Source organism: Camelus dromedarius, chromosome 4 (genome assembly GCF_036321535.1).
Source record: "Camelus dromedarius isolate mCamDro1 chromosome 4, mCamDro1.pat, whole genome shotgun sequence".
NCBI lineage: Eukaryota > Metazoa > Chordata > Mammalia > Artiodactyla > Camelidae > Camelus > Camelus dromedarius.
In genome coordinates this window covers 46,952,812-46,975,264 of record NC_087439.1, presented here as the reverse complement: position 1 = coordinate 46,975,264, position 22,453 = coordinate 46,952,812, and the positions used below count along the sequence as shown (strand labels likewise).

At 44.9% G+C, this 22,453-nt stretch overlaps 1 protein-coding gene across 5 annotated transcripts in view; it reads right to left on the bottom strand.

Annotated features, from left to right (window-relative positions):
* Positions 1-22,453, bottom strand: part of RAPGEF4 (Rap guanine nucleotide exchange factor 4) — a 273,372-nt gene that overhangs the window by 210,551 nt on the left and 40,368 nt on the right. For 3 of the 5 annotated variants that reach the window (XM_064484913.1, XM_031451662.2, XM_031451663.2), the window contains exons 2-3: positions 16,347-16,489; positions 13,221-13,309 (exon numbers count right to left, since the gene is read on the bottom strand). In XM_064484913.1, the coding sequence (XP_064340983.1) occupies positions 13,221-13,309; positions 16,347-16,489 (232 nt within the window). Of the gene's footprint in view, positions 1-13,220; positions 13,310-16,346; positions 16,490-22,453 lie in introns of those variants that run through there. The other 2 variants (XM_031451665.2, XM_031451666.2) reach the window with 1 other exon arrangement.

The window sequence follows — 22,453 nt, the reverse complement described above, 5'->3', positions numbered from 1 at the left end:
ACAACAGCCTGCTAGTAAATTTTCCAGAAGGGCAGCTGCAAACAAATTCCAGTCCAAAGTGAAGGATCAATACCCAGCAAGTTTGATACTTCTGAGTGATTTTCAAATTACAGTAAAAACATAAGATGGATCGTGATAAATCAGACTCTCACAAATTCTCTAGGCTATCGGGTTTGCCTGAGGACCCCGCTAGCCTACTTCTTCTTCTTCTTCTTTTTTTTTTTTATCATCTGAACCCTTCAGAAAGAATTCTTTCAGCCTAATTCATTCTTCCCAGTGTAAATTTCTATTTTAAAACCTGACCGGGATGAACCATAAATATTACTCCTGCCGCACCCACAAAGTATAAGGGAAAGAACTATGAAGATCTGTTATATGTGAGCTAGCGGGAGCCTTTTATGGATTAGGTTGTCCTCTCCATCTCTCACCCTGTGCCTGACACATGTCACCATGTGTCACCCAAAGGTATACAAAGTAAGACACAGGCTGTGAAAGTCACATGAGCCTGTCTTCTTGCTAGTGAGCAGTTCTTGCAATAATGACAAAGGACTGAAATTATTCTTGGATCGCCCCTAGAGAGTTTAACACAATCCCTGCCTCATCACATGTAGCAACACTGAGTATATTGCCAAGTGTCCTCCTGTGTCACTCAGTGTGGCAGGACCTCCGTGCACAGGGGCACCAGCCCTGGTCACTGGATCCAGCACCTGGGCTCATTTCCAGTATCCCACACTCTCCCATCAGACACCAGAACTGAGTGTGGGATCCCTCCTTCCTTCATCTCTTCCCTCACACTTGATCCTCTCAAACGTAAGGACAGGGAGTCACAAATACAAGAGAGGGTCTTGAAAGGAGGACTGTAAAACCTCACCTGAAAGAAGTGTGGCTTGCAAGTTCAAACTCCACTTTCAGCAGACGCAGTCACCTTAGGACAAATTTTTTTAGAAATCTGACTGGATCTGGGAAGTGTGGTTTGGGCACTGGGATCACTGAGCACAAGGAAGAAGAAAGTCCTAAGAAGAACATCTTCACTCTAAAGATTAATCACTGTCTTCATAGTTCCTGGGGACCAGGCCTTGTTTACATTTGAATTCCCGGCAGGTTCTTGCACAGTGCTTAGAAAATAATTATCAAATAAAGACATTTACCTTCAAATGTTCTCTCACTCAGCAGAATCAGTATGTACACAGAAAGGCAGGAAAAGTGTGAGTCAGTGTGGCAGTGCACTCTTACGCTGTCCACACTCACAGCTAACCAATCTCTCAGGCCAGAGTTCCAGGCCTGAAACCCCGTGAAGACGCTTAACACACGCCTTCGCCTGCGGCTGGACGTGTCTGTATCTGAACACTAGTAACACTACTACTCCTGTTCCGTTCGCCCATCCTCTAGAAATCTGCTTGTGTCTCAACACTTGTTAAATGAGGACTATTCAGACTACTTCATTTTCTGCTCATTTGCAGGTTAATGTTCAGAAAAGTTACCTGAAAGGAAATATTGACAGTGACGTAGAGACTGAAGAAAGCAATCAGCAAGGACTAAAACATCCACAGCGAAGGAATGTCCTGTTTTGCATTAAGATCGTAATTTATTGTGAGGACTTTCAAATATGAAATGAAGATTTTAAAACTTGAGTGTTTTTAAATATGAAGGTAGGTCTTACAGATGCTGCTGGAGTCCTGCCAGGTTCTACCCACCCCTCTTCCTCACCCTACCCCTACTCCCGAGGTCACCTGCAGCTTTCTGGACAGTTCCCATACACACCTGCGGTTCCCTCTCTCAGGCACCTGCATTGCTCTGCCTTAGGGCAGAGTGCTGGGCAGTTAATCCCTGTAAGGTGCATCTTCCAGCAAAGAGGCTTGAGAGTAGGAGGACAAATACCCTGGCTTCCTACCCTACATGATTTCTCAGAGGGTCCCAAGAAGCAGTGAGCCCAGGTGCCCACAGCTGAACTCTATATACACACTTTTATTGGCATTCCTCCTTCTTTGTCTCAACTCCCCATGCCCTTACTGCCGGGGGTCTCCTCCATAAAAACCACTTGCAGACAAATCCTTGTCTCCAACTTGGCTTTGAGGGGAGCAAGCGAGTGGCTTAGCCAAACACGGCTGTGAGTCTCAAGTTACACTGAGACCTCTGGGGAGGTATTGGGCTGAAGCAGTATTCCCAACGAGATTCCGTAGTAGCCGCAGAGACCGGCTTATCACTGACCGCTCTGCGTCAGACATATCCTAAGTGCAGCATCCCCTGGGCGACAAATGGGAAAACTTCATTGTGTTAGTAAGGTCAACGGGGTCCCCGATGCCAATTCTACCATAGAACAGGGGTGATGGGCTCTCAGAAACAGAATTACCTATGGCAGGTTACTGAAATGTCATTCGGTTCCTTCCTCTGATCTGACCCAGCTCTCTCTCACCTATCTATCTCACCTATGATCACTCCTTCTCGTGCCTTCTAAACACCAAATCCCCCACTCCTCAGTGCTGATCCTCGCGTGCATCAGTACGCACGTGGATCTCCAGGTGTGCGCGTCGGGGGACTCTGCGCCTTGCACTGGGCCGGGCGTCTTGACAGTGATGCTTCACTTACTCCTCACAACAGTTAAATCAGGTAATGTATTTAAAGTGCTTAGCACAGTGCCTGACTCAAAAGAAATGTTTAATAAGTTGTGGGTATTCTGACTGATGGTATTGAAACAATCCTGTGATGTTGGGATTACTGCTCTTTCATAGGTTGAGAAAAATCAAACTCAAAGATGTTCAATCATTTGCCCAAAGCATCGCTAACGAGTAGAGAGTTGAGACTAGAAACTAGTCAATCTAATTATCTCCCACGTACTTCTTAAATTATATGAAATATAAGTACCTCTTTCCAAAGCTCAGTAGGAAAAATGATTAATTTGATTGATTGATTAAAGTATTAATTTAATCCATACAGGTTCTCCTTTCAATCAGCCAATTTATAGATTGATTGCAATCACCAGGAAAATATGAAACATTTGGCACTGCCATCCCCGACTCCCCAGTTCCAGTACTGGGGTCCACTTGACCCTCACCTAGAGGATCAAGTCCATTCCAGGCTGCGGCACCAACCCTCTTACTCATCAGGAGAAATGTAAGCAATCAGAAGCCAGAGACCGTGAATCGCATGAGCATTTCTGCTTTCCTCACTCCGATCCTGTGCCCTAGTTCTAATAACGAAGCTCTTACTTCAGTTGGAGAAACTGGGTTTCTGTCTTTCTGTATCTCTGTCCTGATAACCTGCCTGGTATCCTGATTCTTCTCAAAGTGGCAGACTGCTTTGTTCTGACAGCGCCCCCTGGCCCCAGCTCCTCTCTGGCATCCTTCCAACACCAGGGCTCTCCATCAGCCTACCCACCTCCATCACAAGGTCTGCTTCCTCCCTCCCTGCCCATCACCAAGCTGTACCCCATCATCTCAGACCTGCCTCGGCCCCCCACCATGCTAACCTGGGGGCTCTGCCCCTCCAACATTCCGCTTCCTCCCCACCTCCTGCCCAGCACTGCCCAAATATGCCCTCTAGGTGGTGCCCACCTCCACCTGGGCAACTCCCAGCTTCCAGGTTCTCCTCCTCTGCCCAGCTAGGCACCAACCCAAGTCATGTGCAATATCTTTGTACTGATGTGTTTTTGTGGAATAGGTGGAGTCTGGTTACCTTCATTCATAAAAGGTGGTATTAGATAAGTTAACAAAGATGGGGACAACGCCAACCTGTTGGAAGGCAGGGAGCCTCAGGCAAATGATACACACCTGCAGGCACCAGAATCTGCACACTCCATGCTTCGTGAGAAAATCCCCTGGAGGCAGCATGGGACGAAGAGCATGCATCTTGTAGACCTAGATTCAAATCACCTCTGCCAGTGACTACTCCTAGGCTTTAAGAAGAATGCTCCCAGGGGCCTCATTTGTGAAATGGGTACAATCTTTCTCATAAGATTATTAGCAGAATTCAATACAGATAACAGATAGTCCTACATGGTTCCTGGCACCTAGTAGGTGCTCCATAAAAAATGGAAAACATTGTTTCTGACTTTACACATGTACATAAATATGGCTATCTACATTTCTAAAAAAGCAAGTTATATTTTTCTACTACTTAAGTAACAGAATCTCTTACTCATTTTGTGTTAATCTCCAATTAATGATGGCTTTTCAACACTTCAATTCTAAGTTTCTCTGTCCCCTAGTCTGGATGTCAAGTGGTTTGAATGATCTGCAAAACACTTCAGCTCTCTGGGGGAGCTTGTATTCAAAGGAACCCTTCTGATGAATCCTGCTGTAAATCAAAGAATCCTTTTGCACCGCAACTAATCTCCCCTTAATTTATCTGCTTTGTACGTCTGAATTACGGTATACGGGAGTTTTCTTAAAGCAGGCATTCTAGTATGAGTCATTTTATTTGCTTCATTATAAACATAACTACAGTATGAACATGAGAATGGTGTTAGGAAAGCCCATGGTTCTGTGTCACTGATATCCAAGCTAATAAACACAGGCCTTGCAAGTAATGTCTACAAAACAGCCACTGAAATCCAATTTACACAAGTTAGACATTCTGATGAAATTTAGAACAACGATAAAATAGAAGAATTCTCTGTGGTAAGTACATCAAGTGCTTTGATGGCCCTCTAACTTTAAGGGCTATCAGATATTTTTATTATGCATATTTAACTCACTTCCATATAAATGGCTCAAGAAGAGTTCATTGTCTCGCCATATATTTATTGTTTTGAATACATGCTGGGTTAACATCAAGGAATAACTTGGTCATTTAAGTGTGTAGACCCTGAAATATAAATTTTTACAAAGCAAATATTTTTACAATCTAAATTTTAGGCCTATAGGCAATACTTGCCATTTGGTAGTTCTTGAGTTTATTTCAAGAGCTTGAATATAGTCCTGGAATTTATGGAATGCTCCAAGTCCTTTTAGAAAATAAAAATTTAATGGAACCTAGGCTCTGAATTTGTCAAGACATTAGGGCATATGTGCAGTCTAAAGGATTTATCGCCAACCAGGAAGGCAAAATAATTCTAAGACAAATGTGTTTTTCTCCTAACAAACAGCAAAGACAAGTCCTGTTACTTTGAGAGCACTTCTCTGGAAGCAGTATTAGATGCAGCTTAACAAGATCAGGCAAGCTGGCTGCGGGAAGGTTCGATGAGAATGGAAGCATTAGCATTCCGATAACCAAATCAGGGAGGCTGGCCCCACTGCAGTGAAAGCCGGTCTGTCCTGCACTGAGGCTGGGTCTCGCCCCCGCCCAAACCAAAAATTACATGGCAATAAAATTAAATACAGCATGTGGATGCGTGATGCTACATAACCCCTGAGCAGATCCTAACAAAGAGCACAGAGAAGTAGTAAGAGATGACAAACAACCACTTTGGGCTTGGCACCTTTCAAGTTTTACTGACTCAATAAAGGGGTTCAGAAAATGTTTCCTAATGATGGCGATGTTCTCTGTCTGAAAATCATGGGGTGAAATGAGAATGAAGTGAGCAGCCAGACAGGCAGAAACAGAAAGACAGGGAAAGGGAGACAAAGCCACGTGACGGAGAAACATGTTGTCCTTCAGATTTTATAAACATATATGCAATGCTTAAAAAACAGATTTGTTGCAGAGACAAAGAGGGGCTACAAAAAAAAAAGCACATTTTATTTTTGAGGGAGAATCAGTAAGAGATCGTTTTCCAAAATCTGGCTAATATTTGCCAGAGAACTTTATCAAGGCGCCCAATTCTCTGATCCCACGAAATGGCTGAACAATATTGTTAAACTTCTCGCCATTTCTAATACCAAGTGCATTTCCTGCTTTTTCTATGCTAGCACTGCCCTCTTGTGATAAAATGACAACATTACAACCAACAGCATCCACTCTAGACAACCAACTTTTCCTTCTCAAAAATAGTCATAAAAAAGCAGGCGACCCTTGCTCTTTGCCAAGCTTCATACTAAGCGCTTTATATACATTCACTCATTTACAGTAGGAACTATGATCCCCAACTTACAGGGACTCTAACTTACTTAAGGTCACACAGCAATTAAGTGGCTCTGAGGATTTCAAAAGAGGTCTGATTTAAACCATTGTGCCTTGCCTTACGTAAACATTAACACTTTAAATAAGCATCTATTATAGAGATACAGAAATTTTAGTGAATTAATAAACCATTCCATTCCATACTTTGCAGCATGAACTTCTATTTACTTTGCAGCCATCAGAAATTCTTCCTTCATATGACTGGGAAAATGTTACCCTTTTTTGGTGTGAAGATTAAAACCTTCTTTATTTTAGGATTTAAAGTTACCATGCCAAATAGACCCCTCACCTATAAAACCTTCAGAGAAAAGCAGGACCCTGTCTCTCTCCCTCTCCTTCTCTGACACCCACACACACGCAGAGGTGGGCATAGCCTTAGATACTGAAGTTTCTAAGACTATCGATTGTTTTGAAGTTTATTTGTTTACAGCTGTTTCAATGCTCCCTTCTAACCCTAAATCCATTTAAATATTAATGAGAAAAAGTCCACCCATTGTATTATTCATTTAGTGGGAATGTAAAATCTCTGGCTTGTAGCCCAGTAAGTTAAATAGGCACCCGAGACAGGCAGTGAGGTAGGAGAACGGGGGTGGGGGCAGGTCTTGCTGGGAACCGGGAGGATTAATCCTTGGTAGGACCTGCGCTGCCAAGTGGAAATCTACGTGAGCATGTGAGCCGGCTTGGGACACTCTGGGCTGGTGACATGGTCTGCGGGCAGGTCTCCTCGCCGGCCCTTCTCAGTTTCATGGGCTAAGACGCAGAGTGGCCAGGGAGGAGAGCATCTGGGAAGCCGGGAGAGGGGCCTCTGACAGCTGCACCGCAGCGCAGGGGTAGGGGCACTTCCGAGCTCGGCTTTGTTTTACGGAGTAGTGGATTCAACATGATTTATAGGGAGGTGCTTCCAAGGACCGTGGTCTCTAAAAGTTCGTCAGAGTAACAGGGACAGAGGAACCCACATATTTCCCAGAGTTCTCAGCCCAAACATGGTTTCAAGGCTGTAACAAAAGAAGTGAAAGCAACGTAGCACCAGCTCCTCGGGAAGGGTCTCTTGAGAGGCCGGGCCCACGTCCCTCTCCTCACCCAGAGGCTTTTGTCTCTCCCTCCAGTCCACGCTTGAGGCCTTGGACTGGGGGCCTCAGCCGAAGAGAAGGCAGGGCACAGAACAGTGCTGGCCTAACTGTGTGAGAGAGAAGCTGGTTCCAACCAGTGAGGCAGGATCTGGAACCACCGGCCGACCCTCTTTGACCCAGGGGCAGACCCACAGGGGAGGCGGCGTCAGCGGGCAGACGTGTGTTTCTAAACTGACGGGGTGGGCTGGGCAGCCACCTCACTGCCCCCAGCCCAGCGGCTCTTGTCCTCCACCCTCTCCTGCCAGAAAGGGCCTGAAGTTTCCATGACCACTCACCCGAGTGATGGATTGTATTTGAATCCCGCTTCCAAACGTGGAATCAACAGCTTCCGCTGTCCAATGTTGGGCATCTATGTGGTCCGAGGGGGCAAAGAAGGGACCACACACTGACCACCGTGCGTCCTGGTGGCGCCTGGGAGCTCGCACCCCGCGTGTCTGCAGAGCCCTCCCCGCTGCCCCCGTGAACAGCAGGGCTAACGCCGAGCATGCTGGGGGCAGAGCACTGGATTGGGTGAGAGGATCAGGGCGATTTCCAGCTCTGCTGTGTCATCGTGAGTGGACAACCCATTCACCTGTGACTTAAGCAAGATACAACACAGCTGGGGCTACCAAGAGGCCGGTTCGCTCAAGAGTGCAAGTGGAATGAGGAGGGTTACTATGCTCTGCTCCTGGGGAGCGCCAGTGAGAAGTGTGACCCTCCACCTGGGGCCCCAAGAATTCAAAAGAACCTGCCAAAGCACTCATATAGAGGCCAAGAAGTGTGTTTTCTTCCCCTAGTGAGCAAAAAAGTAAGGAATGATGGGAAGAGAGAAAAAGTAATCTATTGAAACAGGAAGGTAATATGAATTTATGAGCCAAACAAAATATGTAAGCTCTATGTATTCTTGACAGTCATACACTGTTACATCTTGCTATCATATAAAAGAAATAGGGTGACTCTTTCCAGGAAAAATTCCATCAAATCAATAATACCTAATAAATGTAAGATATAAAAGCAGTATGCCAGAACCCGCGCAGGGCTTTCTTCCTTACGTGTTCCTTATTTCAGTCAGTGGTGCGACGTCACCATCCACCTCTTCATCCAAGTCAGCATCCTCCCTTTCTCTCAACCTCCCACACGTCCCACCAGCACCAGTTCCACCCGTTTCTCCTCCACCTTGTACACACCGTACCTCCTCTTCCCGCCCTCATCACCTCCACTGTTCCATCCCACCCTCTAACCTAGAAGCCCCTCAAAGGGTCAGGCCATGCTCATTAAAGTGTGTGTCTCCAGATCTAAAAGGTGGTGGAAGGAGGGCCCAGGGGCCCAGGGCAGCACCGCTTCAGTGTGAGAAGTGGGCCTTCCCCCACGGCCTGCCTCGGGGGAAGCAGACACTTGCGAGGTGTGGAGCTCTGAGCTGCAATCAGAAATGCAGGAGGCGGGCTGCAGGAGCTGTGAGGGAAGAGCTGCTTCTCCCCACCTTCATCACGCCTAGACTGCTCAGCCTCACCCTATTCCTGCCTCTTCACTTCCTCTGGATGGTACCTGTCCAACCCTACGGGTCAAGAACTTGAGCCCTAGCATCACGAAGAGCTGCAGAGCCGGGGGCAAGTTACTCAGCGTCTAACCGGCACAGGGAGACCATGAGCAGCACCCAGCCGGGGAGGGCGGGGAGGGAGCAGCCGGTGACACAAGGCTCCTGAGGGGCTTTGCACAAAGCTGCCTGCAGTGGGCGTGCCACTACCATGGGCCATTCATCTCCCCACGCTGGCTCAGCTAAAACCCCACCTAGGAGCCGAAACTCCAACAGAAGTTTAGAAATTTATCACCACTGTCTCCTCTGACTTCTGACTCTCAGTTGAGGAGAGAGGCACATGGGGCGGGGTGAGACTTGAGGAAAGAAAACAGAGGGGCAGGCTAGCAAGAAACTGCCCTCTCCTCTTTTAAAGATGTGACTCTGCTGTTACCTTAATTCTTTCCTTAATTCTCTCTTAGTCTCTCTGAACTTTTCTTCTTTTCCTTGTCCTGCCCCCTGCCCACCTTTTCACATGTGAGCTGCAGGAAGAACGTGAAATATGGAGTGTGTCAGACCTGAAATCAAATCTTAATTTAGCCACAGACATTTGTGCAGCCCCAGGAAAGTTATACCCAAGGTCACTGAGTCTGGTTTTCAAGCCCAACAGTAAAACAGGACTTGAATAACTAAAGATGAAATCAGTTAATATCCACAGAACGCCTAGCACAGAGTGACACCTGAAGGCACTTGGCAATGCTGCCGCTGGTCTCTAGGAATTCAAGGTCTTTCCTCGTTTGACCTCCCATGGCCCACTGCCCAATCCCATTTTGCTCCCCTTCACAGGGGTCTATGATGGTTAATTTTGTGTCAACTTGGCTAGTCTATATTTTGCTGAAAAGTATTTCTTAGATGTGATTAACATTTACAATCAGTAGATTATTTTAAGTAAAGCCGATTACCCTCCATAATGTAGATGGGTCTCATCTAAGCAGTTGAAGGCCTTAAGAGCAAACAGGTCTCCCTTGAGGTTTCCCAAAGAAGGAATTCTTCCAGATTGCAACATAGGAATTCTGCCTGAGTTTCCAACTTTCAGACTGGCAACTGCAGCATTAATTTTCACCCAAATCTCCAGCCTGCCAGCTTGCCCTAAAGATTTCCAACTTGGCAGCCCCCACAATCATGTAAGCCAATTTCTTAAAAGAAATCCCTATCTATCTATCTATCTATCTATCTATCTATCTATCTATCTATCAGTCTGTCCATCTAGCTCTCTATCTCCTGTTGGTATTGTTTTTCTAGAGAACCCTGACTTATATAGGGTCCTATGCTGATTGGCTAACCTATCACCCTGATTTGGCCACATCACTAGTGGGTAGAGACCGAGAGTCCTTTACAAGGCCAGCTGCAGGTAGAGATGGCTTTTTTGTTTCTCCCTTTTGAGCAACTTGCCATGGGAGGAGGTTCAGCCATCTGGCTCATTCTCCTTCGCTTCCTCCTCCCATATGGCTGGAATACTGTCTTGCTCGTGAGAGCTGGTGGGAAGGCTGGGCTCTCTATCTCAGGCTACTCTCTGGAGGGTCAGGGGAGGTAGAGGTCAGTGGGGCTTTTTCTTCCTTATTTCTTAGTGACTCTACAAATCAATTCAGAAGACTCTGGCTGGACATCGAGGAGGGAATAAGCCAGCTTTGGTATAAAGCTAATCATTCCTGACCCCGTAAGAGAAGACCAAGCTTGGCTTAGGAAAGTTCTCTGCATTGGGTCTGTGGTCAAAACCACAGCTAAATCTAAAGTTAAAAGTTTACTAAGTTTTTTTTTTAAACCCACAGCTAATGACAGTGTTGCTCGGCTATTCTTGGCTAGCGCCCTGTGGTGAGAGATAATTGGTCCAGGGCAATGCTCCCGGAGCCCCTGGCCAAATACTATTTTAATACCATCAAAATCTCGTGCCGGCTTTAAACCTGAGGTGTCAGCACATCAGTGCTGATGTTATTTATCATCCCTTAGGAACACCTGCCCTGCCTTATTTTCTTCCTCTTTCCTCACCTCTCTTCCCTGTTTTTCTTTCCTTCTCACCTTTCTCCTCCTTAATTCTCATCTTCCTTCCCTTGCCTCCCTTTCCTCACCTTTCTCTTTTCAGCTTTCCCCGTTACCATCATTACTCATTTAGGGCCATGCAGGGGAGGAAGGAAAATCATCCTCTTCTAGGCACATCCGTGCAGGTGAGACCAGGTTAAGGTGAGCATCAGGAGCAGCTCTGAGCAAAGAAGGCCGGAGGGTACCCAGCAGGACGGCAGAGATATGGGGAGTGGGGTAATCTGAAAGGATGAAAAACAGCCAAGACAGAGGGAAGCTGTATGCTTGACCATGTTTCTTTCGAGTCAAATAGTAGAGCGCTGGCTGAGAGCCTATGTTCAGGTGTCTGAAGGCTTGGGTTTAATCTTGGTTCCCCTGATTTCTAGACATGTTCCTTGGAGCAAGTTATTTAACCACTTGAGGACGTCATTTCCTCAACTGTAAAACGAGAAGAGTAATGTGACCTACCTAGTTAGGTAGCTGTGAGGATTGAGGGAGTAAATATCTGTTCAGTGCTTAGAACACTGCCTAGCACATAACACATTTCCAAGAGTTGCTAGCTATTCTCAGCCCCACTGGGAAACTCGGGCAGCTTACAGCAATCAAGACCCACCTCTCCCCTTGCCCTCTCCGTAATCCAAGAGGAAACTGGCCCAGTGAGAGAGGGGAGGAGGAACAGTACCACCCAGGCCGGCAGGCACAGACTCCAGGCAGTTTCTAATGGAACTTTCGATGCACTGATGCACAGAAAAAGTGTACTATCCAGTAAGTAGGACTTGGCCTGAGACCCTAACCTTCCGTAACAATGGGTGTATACTCCAAACTCCACATGTCCACTTACCAACAATCCACTTTTTAGATGGTAACTGCCCACAACTCCAGTATGCACACAAGTTCCTACGAAACTTAAATCTTAAATTGAGGAGGATGGGTGCCAAGATGGTGGAGTAGAGAGACTCACAGCTCGCCCTCTCCCACAAACACACCAAGAATTACATCTACAAACCCGCTGAATCACACAGAGCACCTACTGAACTCTGGCAGAGTGTCTCTCGCTTCAGAATACGGGAGGAGTCCTTACAAAACCCAATAAACAACAAGCTCATACTGTATAGCACAGGGAACTATATTCAATATCTTGCAGTAACTTACGGTGAAAAAGAGTATGAAAACGAATATATGTATGTTCATGCAGAACTGAAGCACTGTGCTGTGCACCAGAAACTGACACACTGTAAACTGACTATACTTCAATAAATAAATATATATATACACCAAAAAAAATCTTAAATTGAGTATGTCATAAATATTTCTCACATTTGAAGTGTGCTACATATGGAAAAGGCTCAGAAGTACTGCCTTAAACATGGGGCTCGGCTGTAGATTATTTGTCCTTTTAATTGATTTTTTAAATTTAAATTTAAATTTTTTAGGGGAGGAGGTAACTAGGTTTATTTATTTATTTGTTTATTTATTTAGTGGAGGCACTGGGGATTGAACCCAACCACTCTACCACTGAGCTACACCCAGCCCCACCCCCAGATTTTTCTTGATAATTCTTTTTGATTTTATAGTTAGCCAGTTCTCTTCCTTCAGTTCTTCTCTGAATCCTGAATACTTGAATGTAAGACTGGGAACATTTTCCTACTAAAGCCTGACGGTAGCCTCTAGGGCGGCATCCTCTGAGATGAGAGATTCTTGGCTCTAAATAGGAAGGGCCTAAATATTTATGCCACATGGAATAATGACGGAGCGAGGATCACTGCAGATGTGGGAGGAGAGTCTGGGTCCAATGTTAAAGTCACAAATATGCGGGGGGCAGGAAGAACCTGAGTTTCATCTGCTAGGATGCCAGTCTCCTAGGGGGTGACTAATGACGATAAAGGAAGCCAGTGCTGCACTTGAGAAAAAAGAAGTATCATTGGCCCTCCCACACTTGACACGATGAAGCAGAGAAACCGTGAGAGAATTTCAGGGGACTGAATTGACCCCATCTCCCCCGCTTCGCGGGAGCTCCCAAAAGGCTGACAAGGAGATCACTTCAAGGACAAAGAAAAGTCAGGAAACCAGATGGAGGAGGATCTAAGCAGAACCTTAGAAGACTTGCTTCTCCTTTCCCTTTGCCCACCTCTCACCTTACACAGCAGCAGTTTCTCGCTGCCACGGACTTGTCTGCATCTTCCCAGCGGACAGCAAGCTCCTGGAGGGCAGCCCACGTGTTCCCACATTTTATGTTCCCACACCTGGCACCGTACTCAAAGCACAGAAGGCATTCACATCATACTTTGTGAGTAACTTAATAAAGGAATTCCACGAATACTCACTGTACTCCTTGCTAGGGGTAAGTGGAAAGGGGTTTGAAAAGGGAATTTTGATGGCATACAAGTCAGAGTGATAACGTATCTTTTAAAAATTATATTAATAATAAATCTTACTTGAAGGGAAAAAACAATAAGGTGTTTTACCTGGTGACTGCTGGTCTCAGAAACTTTAACATCCAAAGACCCTGCCAGGACTGCATACCAGTTGGTTCCAATATCACCCTGGCGAAATACTGAAAAAGAAATGGTCATGTGAATAGACCAAATATAAGTTGGTTTCACTGTGTAACCTGATAGTTTCCCACTGGTTATTGTAAGCACCACATGGACCTAGATAAGCCAACCTAGATAAGCCTTCCTCTCTCTGCTCCCACCAGGACATGCCATAATTTCCTCTCCCTCTTCTATCAGCGAAGCTATATCCTATCTATTCAGCATTCCATGAAGTAGAACTCTATTAAACAGAACACTTTCATGTTTACAGAGCACTAATAAGGGATGATAACCCTAAATGTTATAAGATCCTCTGAATGCAAGAAGAACTGACTGGTGGTCTATGTAACTGACCTTAAATAAACTTCATTGTGTTGTGATTCTTGGAAAATTACTACTCTCGATGGGGTACATATTAACAAGATTATTCTACTCAACAAAACCAGATGACCACCCCAGTTTCAAAAATCTATTTATAATAAAAGCAACATATTTTTCTAGAATAAAATGTCTCCTTTTAGGCTAGCCAATGAATGATTAAGAAAAAAAATCTGTTTTAGAAATTTTAACCACTGTATTGTCATTGTTCGTTGTCTTGTTTGTTTTATAAATTCATTGCTTTTAGGCATTAGGAGTTAACTACTCTTTGGAAATGATTCTCATCAAAAATTTCTGAACTTAATTTTGCTTTACTTTTTTAATCTCAGAGAGAAACTATTTAGATATTTAGATAGAACCTTAGTTCCACACCCATGTTAAGATCAGTAGTTTGGAAAGTCATTCTGAAATACTGATTCAAAAGGCTTGTACAAGCCCAACTACACTGTAAATATCCTAATAACTAGATGGAGTCGTTCTTTTTCTTTATGAACTTTGTTTTAAAGTCTATTTTGTCTGACATGAATATTGCTACCCCTACTTTCTTGTCATTTCCATTTGCATGAAGTATCTTTTCCCAACCCTTCACTTTCAATCTATGTGCTCCTTCACCATGAAGTGGGTCTCCTGGGTCTCCTGTAGGCAGCATATCGGGGTGGGACCAATAATAACCCATAAAGGAAAAGAATATGAAGAAGAATATACACATGTATAACTGAATCACTATTCTGTACACCAGAAACGAACACAACATTGTAAATCAACTATATTTCAATAAAAAAAAATAAAATTTTATTAGCTGCATATTATTTCCTTATGTCGTCAAATAAATAAATAAATAAATAACTAGATGGAATGATCTGATATTTTAAAATTCTTTTCAGAGAGTCAGAAGTCAAGTGGCTCAATGAAAAAATCACACAACAGCTCAGTGGGACAGTTGAGTTCTGGCAAGGCTAGTGCTCACTGCATCTGAGGAAGCTTCCGGGAGCCGGAATTAAAGATGACAAGCTGCTCGAAACTCTGTGACTAAGACCTGCTGTGGAAAGGCAAGAACAACAATGGCGTCCTACCAAGTGCGATGAGAAGCTTAAGACGGGGGACTGATGAGTTTATAGCTGGCCTTTCCAGTAACTGCTATTCTGAGCCTCTGTAAGTGACTTATTTTAGAGTTAGAGTTTTGCCTTTCATGAACTTCTTGGCTCCAAAACACATTATCATTTGCCAATCAAATTCACCTTAAATATCATCAAAGACTCATTTTGAAAATGGCCTTAAGAAATAGAAAGCAGAGTCTCATCTCCAAAAGAATGAAGTTCCCACTATTAGTAAGAATAAAAAATACTGATTTGAAAACAACATGTATGGATGATTTTGTTCATAGAAGTGTGATGGTGTTTTTGCACATGTGCATGTGGGAAAACATCTTGAAGGACACACAGAAAATGGTAATGGCAATCTCTGGATTTGGGGATTGGAGGTGACTTTTATTTTGTCTTTGAAATTTTCTGCAACGATGTTGTGACAGACCTCGTTGGTTTCCCACTCAGAATCATGTCCTCCTTTCCTCCTATTTAACTGAACATGGATTTTATACAAGTTCCCACCCTTCTCCACAGGACCAAGTGCTCAGAGTATAGCTCCACTGGGGTAACCATGATTGGTCTAAATCAGTCATGGTGATACAATGGTTTTTGCCAGCGACTGGGTTAGATGTGGGCACATGATGCATTGAAACAAAACCTGGCCAGTGAAACACTACAGGGAGTCTGCTGGGGGACTTCTGAAAAACAGACAAGAATCATTCCTCAGCAGGAACGTTCTGTATCAGCACACATGCCTTCAACTGCCGTAGCTAGCTGTCTGAGAACTATTTGGGACAAATCTGAGGACAAAAGCCAACATCTGGGGATGCAGAGCAAAAACGAATAAACCAACAAAAAAGAAGGGAGGAACCTGCGATCTTAATAATGTCACAGAGTCACGCAGTCAACCAACCCTGAAGATATCCTACCTCAGGACTGCCTACTCATGAGTAACTGATTTTCCCTCCTTGTATGAGTAATTGATTATTCAAGCCAGTTGGATGGAAGTTTTCTGCTACTGCAGCATAAGGCATCCCAACAGATGGAAAAGCACTACTTTTTAATGTGCAAATACTTTTTTCAAAAACGCAGCTGTCACCCTATCATTTTACTCTCTCTGCCCCTTAGTCACATCTGGAATAGATGTTATCACTGAGGTTAACTCAAAACATTACTGATTTATTACACAGTAAATCAGCTATGCTTTAATTTTAAAAATTATTATTATTAGTTAAGAGATCTTTTCTCTTTACTTAATATCCTACTGGCTCACATATTTCTTGAGTTAGAGAAGAGAGTTATATATTAGAATTTCTATGGATATTGCTGAACATATAAATCAGTACATCCTTCCAGCTCCATCTGGAAAGGAGGCTGCCCTGGAAGAACCACTTTTGTGCTGTGAAGAAAGGTGTTAAGAAAATGCCTACATGGAACTGAACAAACAAAGGAGAGAGAAATGTCAACCCAATACTTCGGTTGAACCTCAGCTATTTGGCACATAGATACCCCATATGCTATCCATCCCCACGTGGTAACCACAAATGAGCACAAACTATACATGAAAACACGCCACTGGAGTTGCATTTCTTACATGTTATTCCTTTTTCCAGATTCTCATAATAACTGCATAAACAAATCTGATGAAGGAGGTTTGGGTGAAATTTCTCAAAGGCTTTAACTTCTTTCAGCCGTGTGAAGATTATATCCACATCTTCACTGGATCGTTCCAATGGTCTGTAAAGGGGAGAAAAGGCACAAAAAGCTGTATCAGGACTTCCGTGAGTCAATATGCATTATTCTAACTGTATTCAAATTGATGCAAACATCCCGATTCCAAGTCTTTTACTGCAAATATTTACCCCTCTATAACCATTATAAATAATTCCTGGCCTTCGTCATCTATTCACCTTAAATCATGACTACTGCAAATGGTGTGATATATAATAAGAAATATAAAATAATAAGAAATAAGAAATTGTCTACTGTTCCTTGCACAGAGCTCCTTAAACTCTTGTCATTTCCTACATGAGAGTCATAGGGGCATCTTTTGTTATAATATGTGGTCTTTTGTCCTCAGTTCCTGAAATGCTTAAGGGCCATAAAGGTGAAATAGGTGTCAAGGCACCACAGCTGAGTTTACATTGATGAGGTGACTTCTGGAAAACCCCTAGGTAACCTAAGGATGGGAGCTGGTTGCCAGGAGAACCAATCATGTGATCAGAGGGTTGGAACTTCAGCCCCACCCCCTGACATGGGGGCCAAGGGGCTGGAGATTGAGTTCAATCACCAGTGGCCAATCCGCTTCAACAAGCATGGCTCAGTAATGAAGCGTCCATAAAAATCCTTGAACTACGGAGGTCTGAGAGCTTCTGGATTGGCGAACAGTCAGAAATGTGGGAAGCGTGGCACTGGAAGAGGGTGTGGAAGCTCCGTGCTCCTTCCCATACTGTGCCTATACATCTCTCTGTCTGGCTGATCCTGAGCCATATCCTTTTATAATAAATCTAGTAAGTAATTGTTTTCCTGAGTCCTGCGAACAGCTCAAGCTAATTCATCAAACCCAAAGAGGGGTTTGTGGAAACCTCTGATTTATAGCCAGGTGGTCAGAAGCACAGGTAACAACTTGGACTTGAGACTGGCATTTAAAGTGCATGTTTGGGGGGAGGGAAAGGCAGGAGAGGCAGTCTTGTGGGACTGAGCCCTCAACTTATGGGATCTAATGCTCTCTCCAGGTAGACAGTGTCAGAGTTGAGTTGAATTGCAGGACACCCAGCTGGTATCACAGAATTGCTCTAAGTGTGGAAAACCCACACATCTGGTATCAGAAGTGTTGGATGTATGGTAGTAGTGTGAGGACCAAGGAAGCACGGGAAGAGGAGTTTTTCCTTTACAGATGGCTATACTTACTTAAAATTGAGGTCACAAACACAAATGCCTAAGGGGGGCCTATCAAGTAAAGTAAATGAGTGAAAAGAGCCAAACAGAAGGAGAAAAAAATCTCTTCTATACAAAAACAATGGTAAAAGCAAAGACAAATTGGAACTGATGTTCTGCCTCTGTGTTGGCAATACTATAGGGAATGGTGGGGACTGCAGAAGTGGGACTGCCCACAGGGAGCAGACCTTATTGGCTATTTTCCTTATCACTGGTTTTCTGTGGAAACATGGGCCCAGGTGTTGTTCTATCTTTCAGTTGTTCAAGAACAGATATCTAGACATTTGTTCATATTTTTAAATAGAAAATAACACTTTTATCTGATTAAAAATTGATGCATACTCATTGCACAAAATTTTGGAAAATTTAAAAAGCACACAAAATAAAAATCATCCATTATTCTATTCTGCATAACCACTAATAACATTTATGTGCTTTTTAAAATATATATATTGTGTTCACATTTCTTAAACGTTGAGTGGGCCACACAAGAAACATCTATGGACACAATCCAACTTGTTGACCATCCTGTACTCTGTGAACGAAGATGAGCCAAAGAACTAAACAAAATGAGACAGTTTTACAGATGATATAAACTATTTTCTTTCTTTCCTTGAGCAGTTTTCCAAGTCTGTCCTTTCAATAGGCTTTGTAGGATCACATGACATTCTTTGATAGATATTTCACAATATACAGAAAATAACCCGCCTCATAAGTGCCCAAGAACATTCTGGGATCAGAGGAAATGAGCTGGGTGAGGATGTGACTGAGTGTGACAGATAATTCTCACCAAACCCCTAGGTGCTCCCCGACATTTACCAGCTGTGTTGGAGCCATGTTCTGGCCAGTGGACTGTGAACAAAACTAGCCGGTATTACTTCTGAGGTATAACTGTTAGGAGCCGGTGGCTGGGGTGTCTTCCATCTCCTCCTCAGCCACAGCTTTGCAGTGTGTTATGGGTTATTGTAGCCCTAATACCCGGGACCCATGAGTGTGACCTTATTTGGAAACAGGGTGTCTGCAGATGTAATCAAGTTAAGATGAGGTCATACTGGATCCGAGTGGGCCACAATCCAAGGACTGGTGTCCTTATGAGAAGAAGGAAATTTAGAAGCAGACACGCAGGGAAGATGGCCATGTGGAGGTGGAGGCAGAGACTGGAGTGATGCACCTCTAGGCCAGGAAACACCAAAGACTGCTGGCAACCACTGGAAGCTAGGAAGAGACAAGGAAGGACCCTCCCTTAGAGGCTGCAGTAGAACATGGCCTTGATGACATCTTGATTTGGGGCTTCTGGCCTCCAGAATCAAAAGAGAATAGATTTCTATGGTTTTAACACACCTAGTGTGTGGTCTCTTGTCTCAGCAACCCTAGGAAACTAACACAGAAGTTGTGTGGTTCAGATGCTACAGCCACAACATGAGGACTTTGTGTAAGTGACAAGCAAAGTTCCACTGAGTGAAGCTCCTGAGATTTTGGGTGGGGTTGGGGGTGTTGTTACCACAGCATCACCTAAACTAACAGAGAGGTCAGGACTGGATGTGCCAGGGTCTAAGGGACTTGGCACATTGCCAGAGGAAGCCAGAGCCCACCATGAGAGATGAACATTTTTGGAGGACATGAGCAGATGACCTATCACTAAGGGGGTGACCTAAGACACAAGCTTTCAGGAGTTGTTTTGAGAGGATCTCCACCTGCCCCCATCACACTTTCAGGCCCAAGATAACTATATTCAAAGCATATGCCTACAGCCTTGGCAAGCTTCCCGATTTACCTCTACCGAAAGGGCATGGATTCTGCTTCCTAGGGAATCGCTGATGCCTTAGTGCCCTGTTTATGAGATGCCCCGATGCCTCAGTGCCCCGTTTATGAGATGCCCCGATGCCTCAGTGCCCCGTTTATGAGATGACCCGATGCCTCAGTGCCCCGTTTATGAGATGCCCCGATGCCTCAGTGCCTCGTTTATGAGATGACCAAGCATCTGGAAAAGCTGGGAGCCCTGCAGGCTTTCCCAGGGAGGGACAGCACATGGGCAGCAGCACCTCTCTCCACCCCTCATCCCTTTGGAAGGGCCTTACCAACTCCCCACCAGAAGCCATGTTCTCGAGGTTAAGGGGCTTTGAAACAGATGCTAGAATTTCGGCAGGAGGCACACCACTTTCAGCGAGTCTCTGAGTGCGGGGGGTAGATTTCACAAGCAGTGAGGGTGGCAGTGGCTGGCCGAGCCTCCCTGGATGAGGCGGGGCCGGCGGGGCATGGCTCCTGGGAAGCGGTGCAGGCAGCAGCAGGCTCACACCCAGCCCCGGCCAGCAGCCCCGCCAACCCCAGGGCCGGGGGTAGGTCACAAGGACCAGATGAGCTGGATGTTGGCTGGACATTGATATGTGGGTTCCACCTAGTTACACAGGAAAGGAGATAGAGATTAGAACCCATCTTCCGTCGAGAAGGAAATGAGCACCCGTCTTGCTTGTTCTCCCAGACCATGACCCATATTAGGAAGGCTGACCAGGGCAGCTTAGCAACCTTTTTGGCCCAGCACTCCCCAGAAGAAACTGGACTACAGAAGAAACGGAAAGCAGAAGAAGAAAAACTTCCATACTTCCATACAGTCCAAAAGAACTTCAAGATTCCCAGCCAGACTGTGTGAGGCCAAGTGACAAAAGACACTTGGAAAGACAGAGTTAATCTGAGATAACCAGGACAAGTGTGAAACCTCTCTTCCTGATGTTTCCTTTGGGTACCCCCAAATTAGGCCCTAATAAAGTCTCCCGTTGTTGAAACATTTAAGCCTCAGAAACTACAAAAAGTAATGTTTCATCGGCCCTTCATGGAGTGGAGGAAATTCCACGCACCTATTACTGGACATCTTTGCCAGCCCACCTCTGAGATCTACCCCAGGTGATGATCCTTCGGTTGCCCCCTTCTCTGGTGAACACATCATGTCCTAATGTCACCTATATTCTCATCTCTGTAGACAGAGGTCATGCCTCGTACATGCCTCACTGACAAGCAAGTCAAACATACGATACTAACCCAGAGAAAAGAAACGCCAAAACTCCCATTTTTCACTTGAATGGCAGGGATCAAGAATCCAGTGCGCTTTCAAGATATAAGAGCCACTATCTGTGCAACTGTATTTGGCTTGTTTTGCACTAATTTCATTTCAATGTGGGTAAATGAAACCATGTTAATACATTTGGTTGTATTCACTTTGTGTCCTTCCAGAAATGTGTACAAACCATGCCTTCTTGTCCTTCATAGATCCCATGGTACTCAGTAGAGGGCCAAGCATGCAAGAAGTCCTCGGGTGCAACGTGCTACAGAGAGAGACCTCAAACTGAACTCGCCTTCTCTCCCACATCTGCGACCGCACCTGCACACCTGCGTGGGGCAGGCTCATTCTCTCTCACCACATCCAGGTAATTGTACCGACTCAGCGTCTCTCCACTCCAGCCCTCCTCCTAACCCCTCCCTTGAGGGTGAATGCAGGGCACACATATCGGGATGGGAAGCGGAATGGCACGGCACGGCAGCCCTTGCCCAGGAGGCCGGAGAGCTTGGGCTCCATCTCATAGTAGGCAGAAGCATTTTAAGCACAGTGGTGGCATGGCTGGATGTGTGTTTTGGAAAGGTCGCCTTGACTGTAAGCAAAGGCAGGTGGGAGAGGGCACAGACCAGCAGCCAAGAGACCAGGCAGGAAGCTCCTGCAGTGTTTCAAAATGATGACGCAGGTTTCTCCAATTCTAACACACTCTAGGCTCCTTCCACTCCCTCAATACCTGCGTCCAGCTGGTCCCCTAAGTAAACATTCCAAGTTCAGAGAAGTTATTTTCCTTAGCCTAGCCTCTGACACCCACGGCCAGGCCCCACTGTTTAAATCACTTAAAAAAAAATTCACGTTTAAGGCCTGTTCAAATAAGAATAGAATGATCATTTACAAAAGAAGGCCCTGTAGTAGGCAGGATGCTAGGCTAATCCCCAAAGAACCACCCCTGTATAACCCCTCGAGTGGGGGCAGCAGCTCTAACTTACTTTCAGTCACCAGAATACAGCATAAATGTAGAGATATCACTCCCATGCTATGTCATGACACAAAGCAAAGGGGAAAAGATTTTGTGGGTATAATTAAGGACCCTAATCAGTTGGCTTTAAGTTAATCTAAAGGTAAATTTTTTCCACGTGGGCCTGACCTAATCAAGCAAGTCCTCTAAAAGAGAGGGAAAAAAGAGGGAGGCTCTTTTGCTGGCCTCGAAGAAGGGAGCTGCCGTGTGGCAAGAAATGTATGAAGCCCCTGGCTGACAGCCAGTGAGAAAACAGGGACCCCAGTCCTACAACTATAAGGAACTGAATTCTACCAACAACCAAGTGAGCTCAGAAGAGGTCCCCAAGTCCAGATAGGGACACAGCCTGGTCAGCACCTTGATTTCAGCCTCAAGACGCAGCAGAGGACGCAGACAAGCATGCCCACGCTCCTGCCGCATAGAAACAGCAAGGCAATAAAGGCATGATGTTCTGGGCCACTGGGTTGCTGTGATTTGTTACACAGCAATAGAAAGCTAACACAGATGTGAAGTGTCTTCGCACGCTGGCTTATTTCCTTATGACAAGCTTAGGGTTCACTTCCTTCATGGAGCTTTTCCTTACAATGTTCTCATTCTTCTCTGAAGTCCAATTGACAACATTTTTCATTTTGGCTTATTATCTCCCTATTTTATTATTTCACATGTCATGCACATAAGTTTTATCATTTTTCTATTCATTCAT